Below are 9220 nucleotides of genomic sequence, written 5' to 3'. Positions count from 1 at the left end.
CACTTCATAGCTTATCTATGTAGCCTGGGATTTGTCCTTCAGCTCCCCAGCACCTTGCAGATAGCCAGCCAGATAAGTGTTGTCCTAGGCTCCTGTCACCTGTGGAGCACACCCCCCAGGCAGAGAGGTGACCAAGTGAGCTCTGAAGGGGAGCGAGATCAGAGTCAGTCTGGTCCACCAAAGAGAGCTGGGCTGTTCTGCCTACCCTCTGTGGTTGACCTGTGATGGAAACCACTTTGGGAAAAAGAATTATTCTGTTTCTCCTTGCAAATATAGAGAAGGTTGTCCCAGGCTGGGGATGCAGCACCATATCCTGTCCTCCTGATGTACTTTCTGTGTGTCAGCCTTATCTATTTACAGTTGCTAATGCTGAAGAAAGTCCCTAATCAGCAGCCTCTCCCTTGCTAGCCTTGCCACAAAATAGCTACCTACCGATCCCTGTCTTCCAAAAAAGGGGATAAGTCTTGAAGACAGAAGTGCCAACTTTGCAGCTGTTGACATAACCCATTACGCCAGCCTCCCTTGAAGGCACGCTGCTTTTCCTGACCTTCTCATCAATAGCTGCACAAAGTGCTAGGTATGCCTAGCTAGATATGAGCTATTAGCCCTTAAACCTATCCTAATTGAGCACCTCTAGTGAATGTGTGCTATCCAGTGCACATCCTCAGCAATCTGGTAGTAAAGAGGGTTGCAGCATGTCCCTGACTGCTGGTGCCTGACCCGGGGACTTGTTTGGGAAGGGTGATGCTTGCAGGTCAGTCCCTGCACTGTGTGTTTGGGATGGAGGGCTCTGCCCAAGCAGCAGGCAGCTTCCCAGCCTCCTTGTTCCAGGCTCTGGTAAAGAATGTTCCCCACATGCAGCAGTGAAAGATGGAGGCAGCTGAGGAGGGGTGGGGGGCAGTGGTGGTGTGCTGGATGGGTGCTCTAGCAGCACTAAGAGACCCCGAACCAGGGAGATCGTAGAATCACAGAATGGCTTGAGTTAAAAGGAGGGGACCTTAAAGCCCACTCAGTTGCAGTCCCATGCTGTGGGCTGAGGCTGTGCAGCATGTTGTTCAGCCTGGCCTTGGGCACCGCCTGGGATGGAACATCACAGCTGCTCTGCCTAACCATGGGCAGCCTGCTGTCCAGGCTCCAAAGGCCAAAGTGCCTTCAGCCACATGGCATGGTAGGTGAACAGTTCACCCAAGGAGGATTTCCTGACACTTCATCAGTGGCAGATGGTTTCAGCTAGTATATGGTGTTGCCCTGCAAACTGAGGGGCTGAATCAGGAAGTTAAAATCTTACACTGAAGCCAAAATGCTGCCCTTGCTATCCCGGCAGAGCTGCAGTGACATCTACCTATCTACTAACAGCTGATGAGCATGGAACACAAATACAAGGAGGAAGCCCATAGCAAATAGCAAAGCAACAGGCACCTGCAAACACAACTGCAGCCTCTAGGGGAGGAACCACCTTCTGACAGTATGTCTCATGAATACCAAATTCCTGGTGGTGTCAAAGGCCCTTGCTGTGAAGGGGAGATGAAGATGGAAGCAAAGGTGACAGGAATTTACCTGCAAAGCCCTCTAACTCCTTCTTGGACAGTCACTGATAGTAGGTTTGGCTTTTCTGTGTACTTCTAGGATTTTTTAACTGACAGTGGCTGAAGTAACATTCTTTTATGTGCATCAGAAGTGTTCTCTGCTCAGGCCATAGCGAGTCAGTATGTGACTATGGACAAGACATCAGTTGCTGTAAGGAGGCAATAGAAATTTAAATACTTTATTTTAGATAGACTGTGACCAGCATGCATAAGATTCACTACAGCCTTCAGCAGCACAGCAAGACACCAACTCTTCAATACAAGTAGGAAGAAAATATGATGCACCTGGGCACTGTTTCTCTATTAATTTTGGATTGCTTCCCATTCTGTGCTCAGTTAGAATAGTACTGTCCTTTTCCATGGGAAGGACTGTTATTAACTGCTGTGCTCTATGATTCTTCCTATTTAATCCTGTTAAAAAAAAAAAAATCCTACCAACTCTGTTGATCTCAGGGCTCAGCTGGCTTCTGTTTTCTGTTCAAGGTGCAAAGTCATTTCCAGCACTGTGCTGCTGAGGCAGAATTTGTCACTCTTGCCAAGGTCCATACGTAAGTAAATTTAGGCAGAGCTGTTTTCTCTGCACACATTCACACTGGTGCCTCTGCTTGAAATATGCAGTTTGCTACTCTTGCTTGCAAAGCTCCTTAACTTTCAGGAAATAAAGAGTTTTCTTGTGCGTTGTCATGCTGAGGTATTTTCACTGATTTCTCTCCATCTGGAAGCACGTAGCCTTTTCCAGGAGAAACTCCAGCTTTCAAAGCATCTGGCCAACTTTGGGTTTTGTAGTAAGTCAATAAGACATCAAAGACTGTTGGGAACAAGAAGATGTACCGTGCTCTCATACTGTTACAAAGGCAAGCTGTAATAATCCTCCCCTAGCCGGGAAATATCAGGCGATGCCAGAGGAAGGTAGCGTGGAGCTTTTGCTGCCTTTAATTTTAAATCTCATGAACAAACGTGTGAAGTAGCTTATCTGAGAGAATATAATGTGTTTTAATGATGACTCTGTGAAGCTGACTGGGGAAAGCAGAGGCTTTATCAACCAAGCAAGCTGCCTCCAGTTACCCTGCTGGGTGCCATGCCTTGCTTTGATTCAGATTGACATAGGCCTGTCTTCCCTTGCCTGGAACCTTAAGCGACTTCTAGTAACAGCACACTCCTTGCACTGTTAATTGTTCTGTGCACAGCTGGAGTGGTGTAGCCCTGCTCCTCTCAGAAAAGGCCAGTACAGAAAAACAAGACTTTTAACACGGCAGTAGCAGGCACAAGGCCTCAGAAAACAAGTGCCTGCTATCACAGTTTCCCCCACTACTCATTATCATGCTTCCATTACTGATGACTCTTCAGGATGCAATAGCCTCAGCCACCCGGGCAGCGGGCAGGACACAGCTCAGCCCCTCACCTTGATTAATTGCCAGTGTCTCCGAGTAGTAGTTCTTGGTGTTCGTGGATTTTACCATATACTCACGAATTGGGAGGCGGGCTGTTTGCAGGGACTGCTCTCGTGCCCTTTGCAGGGTCAGGTTCTGCAAAGGAAGCAAGGGCAAGTTACACAACAGGCAAGGGCAAGTTACACATCAGAATCATAGAATCACCAAGGCTGGAAAAGACCTCCAGAATCATTCAGTCCAACAGTTCGCCTATCACCAATATTTCCCACTAACCCTCACTACAACATCTAAACATTTCTTGAATACTTCTGGGGACGGTGATGCCAGCACCACCCTGGGCAGCTCATTCCAGTGCCTGACTGCTCTCCTGGAGAATTATTTCCTAGTGTCCAACCTGCACCTCCGCTGGTGCAACTTCAGGCCATCACCTCTCATCTTATCACTAGTTCCATAGGAATAGAGGCTAACCCCCAGTCACCACAACCTCCCTTCAGGAAGCTGTAGAGAGCGATCAGGTCTCCCCTGAGCCTCCTCTTCTCCAGACTGAACAATCCCAGCTCCCTCAGCTGCTCCCCATAAGACCCCTCACATCTCCATTGCCTTTCTCTGGCCAAGCTCCAGGGCCTGAAGGTCCTTCTTGCAGTGAGGGGCCCAACACTGAACACAGCACTTGAGGTGGGGCCTCGATAGGGCTAAGTACAGGGGGCTGATCCCTCCTGCTCCTGCTGGCTGCACTACTTCTAGTACAAGCCAGGATGTCATTGGCCTTCTTGACCACCTGGGCACACTGCTGGCTCATGTTCAGCTAAATGCCAGCTAAAGTACGCAGATCATTCTCCTCTGTGCAGCTTGCCAGCCACTTTGCCCCAAGCCTGTAGCACTGGGCTTGTTGTGGCCAAAGCACAGGTCCTGGCATTTGGTCTTGTTGAACTTCACCCCACTGGCCTCATCCCAGTGATCCACCCTGTCCAGATCCCTCTGGAGGGCCTGCCTGCCCCCAGGCAGATCAACACTTCCTTGCAGCTGGGCGTTACCTGCAAACTGAGGATGAACTCAGTGCCCTCATCCAGGCCATCGCTAAAGGTGCTGAGCAGGCCCCAGTACCAGCCCCTGGGGAACACCACTGGTCACAGGACACTGGATGGCGCTCCATTCACCACCACTCTCTGGGCCCAGCCCTACAGCCAGCTCCTTACCCAGCCATGAGTGCACCTGTCCAAGCCACGGGCTGCCAGCTTCTGCAGGAGAATGCTGTGGGAGACAGTGCCAAAGGCTTTGCTGCAGTCTATGCAGACCCCTCACCCACCAGGTGGGCCGCTTGACTGTAGGAGATCGGGTTGGCCAAGAAGGATCTGCCTTTCATGAGCCCATGCTGGCTGGGCCTGACCCCCCGGTCGTCCCACACACACAGTGTGATCTCCCTCAAGACAATCTCCTCCATAACCTTCCCTGGCACTGAGGTCAGGCCTGTAGTTCCCTGTATCCACCTCATGACCCTTCCTGTAGATGGGAGTCACACTGGCAAGCCTCCAACCCTCTGGGACCTCTCCAGCTGACTGGCAGATGATGGAAAGTAGCACGGCAATCACTTCCACTGGCTCCCTCAGCACCCCTGGGTGGATCCCATCCTGCCCCATGGACTTGTGGCAGTCCAGGTGGAGTAGTAGGTCACTGTTTCCTCCCGAACTGTGGGGGTTTGCTCTGCTCACCATCTAAGACTTCCAGGACAGGGGGTAGAGCACCCCAAGGATAATGGACAGATGCAAAGGCACTGAGAACCTCAGCCTCTTCCTTATCCTCAGCGCTCACATTCCCCTCCACACCCAGTAAAGGATGGAGATTCTCCTTGGTCCTCCTCTTACTGTTAACATACTTGCAAAAAAAAGATTTTCGTTCTCTTTTATCCCAATGGCCAAGTTGAGTTCAAGCTGAGCTTCTGCCTTTCTGATTTTCTCCCTGCACATCCTAACAACTTCTCTGTACTCTCCCCAAGGTATCCATTCCTTCTTCCATAGGAGGAAGATTCTTTTTCTCCTGGAGCCTCAGGAAAAACTCCCTGTTCATCCACACCTGTCTTCCCTGCCAGCTTGTCTCTCAGCACAGCAGGACAGCCTGCTCCTTTAAAGACTTTGTCCTTGAGGAGCTTTCAACCTTCCTCGACCCCTCTATCCTCCAGGGCTGAATCCAATGAACTCTCCCTATAATGTCCCGAACATTCAAGTCTGCCCTCCAGAAATCCAAGGCAGCAGTTCTGCTGTCCCCTTTCTTGGCTCCACCATCAGTAACTCTACCATTTCATGGTCACCTTAACTTTAACCCTCCCCCTGTCCAAGACAGCTCCTGACCTCCACATCTCCCCGCCAGTCCTTCTTTGTTTCTGAATAGCAGATCTAGTGGGACATCTCTGGTAGGCTCTCTCACCAGCTTCAAAAGGAAGTTATCATCTCCCACACACTCTAGAAGCCTCCCAGACAGCTTCTTCCACATTGTGTTGTATTTCCAGCATGTACCAGGGAAGGTGAAGTCCCCCATGAGAACAAGGGCTGGCGACCACGCAACTTCTGTCAGCCGTCTGCAGAACGCCTCAAGTCTCTTCATGCTGGTTAGGTGGTCAGTAACAGACCCCCACCAGGATGTCTGCCTTGTTGGCCCTTCCCTTGATCCTTACCCACTGGGACTCAATCCTACCATCTCCAGCCCCCAGCTCAACATCAAAGAGCTCTCCAAAACAGAGAGCCACACCGCTGCCCCCACCCTTCCTTGCCTGTCCCTTCTGAAGAGCTTACAGCCATTCACTGCAGCACTCCATTTGTGGGAGTGATCTCACCCTGTTTCTGTAATGGCAACTAAGTCATAGTTTGCCTGCCACAGAATGGCCTCCAGCTCCTCCTGTCTGTTGCCCATGATGATGTGCTGGTGTAGATGCAAATCCATAGCATGCACATCACTTGTGGAACATGCAGCTGTGAGCCTGGAAACTGCAGGAGGGTTGATTTCACCAGACCATTCTGGCCTCAGCCTGGTGCTGGAGCCAAGCAGAACCTTGGGGTTCTGTGGGAAAATGGATAGTGACGCAACAGCAATGGTTCCAAGCAGCAACTGTGACTGCTGCCACTCGGATGTCTCTGCTCTCAGTCAAGAGTGAGGCAGACAAGACCTTCAGGTTTCAACAGCTTTCAACCCACCTTATGTATACTTTCATCCACCAGGCCTCCGAGCACGTACACTTTTTTGGGATCAATATCTTCAAGGACTAGAAGAAGATAAGCACATGCTCATGCAACAGTAAAATCATGCACTGCACCATTCTTCAGGAAAGGCCCATCTTACACAGGGAAGCCCAAGCCGCCGTCACCCTTCACCCTGCCTGCAGGAAGCTGAGGCTTCTAAGGCAGCAGCATCTGCCTGAATCTGCTGGCAGTGTGACAAGGCGAGAGCAGATGTGGGCTGGAAGCAGAGTGCAGATGCAGCTCTAGAGGCAATGCACTGCTCCTTTCATCGTTGTCCTGGTGAGTGCAATCCTAACCGGCCCCACAGGCCCTCCCCACCGCCAAGGTCACCTGTGGAAACCTCCCCCCACCTCTGCCAGATCCTTATCAGAGCTGACCCTTAAACCAAGAAAAGGATCTGTGTCCCCACAAACACGTGGCCAGGTTAAAAATGGAAAAAAAGGAGAAAGTCAATTACAGCAGCAAATGAACCAATAAAAGGAACGGCGCAGACATCACATCATTTCAAAGAAAGATGCCCTTCACACCACGTACACAACCACCACATCTGCACTTCTCTGCCGGCAGGATAACAATCTGCAGGCATCTAGAGAGTTTTTGCATTGTTTTTGCTGCAGATGGATGCAGCCCTCACACAAAACCTCATTTCTTCCCAGAACAGACTGATGCAGGAGTACGCTGAGCACCAGGTCTAAGAGAAGCCTTCCTCGGGTAATGAGAGAAAGGGAATGATTGGAACTGAACCACGTGATGCATGAGAAACTCCTAAAAATAACGTCTAGAGGATCAATCTTTGCCTCCATTCCCTTGAGGCAAGTGAAACACTTACCGTTCTCAGAGTCAGGAGTGAGATAAACAATTGCATCCAAAGGGAACAGATCCAGGTAGCTTTCTTGAGTCGTATCCATCTGAAAAACACAGCACAGTGAGAAAAGCCCATGAGCCACAGTCCATCTGCCACCTGCCCCTGCCCAGACAGAAGCACTCTAGAACCAACAGCACTGATTTGGGTGTTCATTGCCTACAGCTAAAGGCAGAATAGTGGAACCGAGAGGCCTTTATTTTTTTTTTTTTTTTCATTGAGAATAAATAGCTTAAGAACCATTAAATTCTCTCCTCGTGAAAACCTCTAGAAGTGCTTTTAGATAGTTATGGCGTATCTTTCTCCTTTTAAATAAGACTGCAATACCTGAGAGACTCAGGAACCTCGCAGTCATTAAGGCTGGAGAAGAGCCGTCGCCGAGCCCCCCCTTAGCCCCCCCTCCGTGCCAGCGCCCTTACCAGGTATCCGGAGAAGCCGTCGTTCATGCGGAGGCACTCGCGGTGGATGGGCGACCCCGGCACCAACTCGGTCAGGCAGAGCCAGAAGGGCCGCTCGGCCCGCCTGTTAGCGCCGTACAGCCGGCGGATCTGCGCTGCCAGCCGGCTCGTCTCCTTCCGACAGAGCGGAGCGCCGCGTCACGGCAGCCCCGGGGCGCAGCGGGGCTTCCCAGCGGCGGGCCGGCACTTACCTTGGGCGTCATGCGGTCGGCCACGCCGAGATCCACGCACAGCCGCGGGCCCGCCGCGCGGGCATCCAGGAGCCGCTCCTCCGCCAGGGCCCTGCCACGCTGCCGGGCGGCTCCTGCGGGGCACAGCGCGGAGGGCAGCCCGGCCCTGCCCAGCCCGGCCCTGCCCTGCTCGGCCCTGCCCCGCCCGACCCTGCCCCGCACCCCGCGCCAGCCCACCTCGGCCCTCGGGTCGCCGCGCTCTGTTCCGCTCCCGCTCCTGCGGCCGCCGCCGCCGCCGTGCCGCCAACACGCGCTCCCAGCGCCTCCGCTTCCGCAGGACGTTCCTCTGCGGGGCGGCACGGTCAGGCTCGGGGACGTCGCCGCGGCCCCCGCTCCGCTCCGCTCCGCTCCGCCCCGCACGCACCGAGCACGGAGCCTCGCCGGACCCCGTCGGCCCGAGCCGCAACAGCGCGAGCGCCCCGCGCGCCGCCTCCATCTCCGCTTCCAGCTCCACCGGCGCGGCTTCAGCTGCCGCGCTACCGCCCTCCATCGCCGCCGCGGGGCGGGACGGGGCAGGACGGGGCGGGGCCGGTTCGGCTCGGCCTCCCGGCTCGGCCCCCAGCTGCGCTCCGCGGCGGCGACGGAGGACGGCCATGAGCGGCTCCCGGCTGCTGCGCGGCCTGCCCGTGAGTACGGGAACCGACCGACTGACAGACCAACCGACCGACCCCGCCGCGGGGCCGTTTCCTCCCTGTGTCCCGTGCTTTGTGTGTGTATGTGTGCAGCTGTGGGCCGCTTCCCGCAGGCTGTGCTGCAAAGCCCCGGCACTGCTCGGTGCGCAGGAAAAGCCCTCCGGCCCCGCGCCGTCGCCCCGCCGTGCTTTGGTTCGGCTGTGTTGCCTTCCTGCTTAGTGCTTTCATGCTGGTCGGTTTTCCCGTGCTGCGGTCCCGTTGCGCGCACGGACGCTGACCTCGCTCCGCTCTTCGGTTCTCCCCGTTACTCATTGACGCTGTGGCAGGACACGGACGTTTCTGGAACGGCCCTGGGCTGGCACCCAGCTGCACCCGCAGCTGCGCGGCCGGCAGGGCTGGTAGCCATCAAACATCGCCGCGTGTCTGCACGGACTGCAGGCGGCAGCTCGTGTGAGCACCGAGCCTTTCTTCCCCATGGCTTCGGTGTGACAGTGGTATTTGCCTTTACTTTGGTGGCCCGAATCTGGAGCCGCTTCCCCTCCTGCAGGAGGGAGACTAGCTTTCTTGGAGTGAGATGTATCAGAGAAGAAGAAAAAAAAAAAAATCCTGAATCCTGTAGTGCTGTCAGCCACTGCAGAAGGAAAATTTCTCAGGGTTCAGGTTCAGTGGTGGTGCAGAACGAAGGCCTGCAATCAGCCAGGACTGCATGCAGCCCAGTCCACCCTCTGACATGGGCATGCAGGAAGGCGAGGCTCATGCAGGCCCGGTGTCTGCCCCGTAGCACAGCGCTAGGCCAGAAGCAAGGCTGGGTTTTCTTTCCCGTGTGCCAGC

The 9220-nt window shown here is 54.0% G+C and overlaps 1 protein-coding gene across 1 annotated transcript; it reads right to left on the bottom strand.

The window, feature by feature from the left end:
- Positions 1-2230: 2230 nt before the first annotated feature.
- Positions 2231-8352, bottom strand: TRMT10B (tRNA methyltransferase 10B; the record flags this gene model as incomplete). The annotated part of the gene is made up of 7 exons (XM_079548583.1): positions 2231-2394; positions 2989-3112; positions 6163-6230; positions 7037-7115; positions 7489-7641; positions 7719-7831; positions 7935-8352. 7 exons carry the CDS (start codon positions 8350-8352, stop codon positions 2231-2233), a joined length of 1119 nt encoding a protein of 372 aa, XP_079404709.1.
- Positions 8353-9220: the final 868 nt, after the last annotated feature.

This window comes from Tetrao urogallus (genome assembly GCF_951394365.1).
Source record: "Tetrao urogallus genome assembly, chromosome: Z".
In the NCBI taxonomy this organism is placed as follows: Eukaryota; Metazoa; Chordata; class Aves; order Galliformes; family Phasianidae; genus Tetrao; species Tetrao urogallus.
This window is presented reverse-complemented; position numbering and strand designations above follow the sequence as displayed.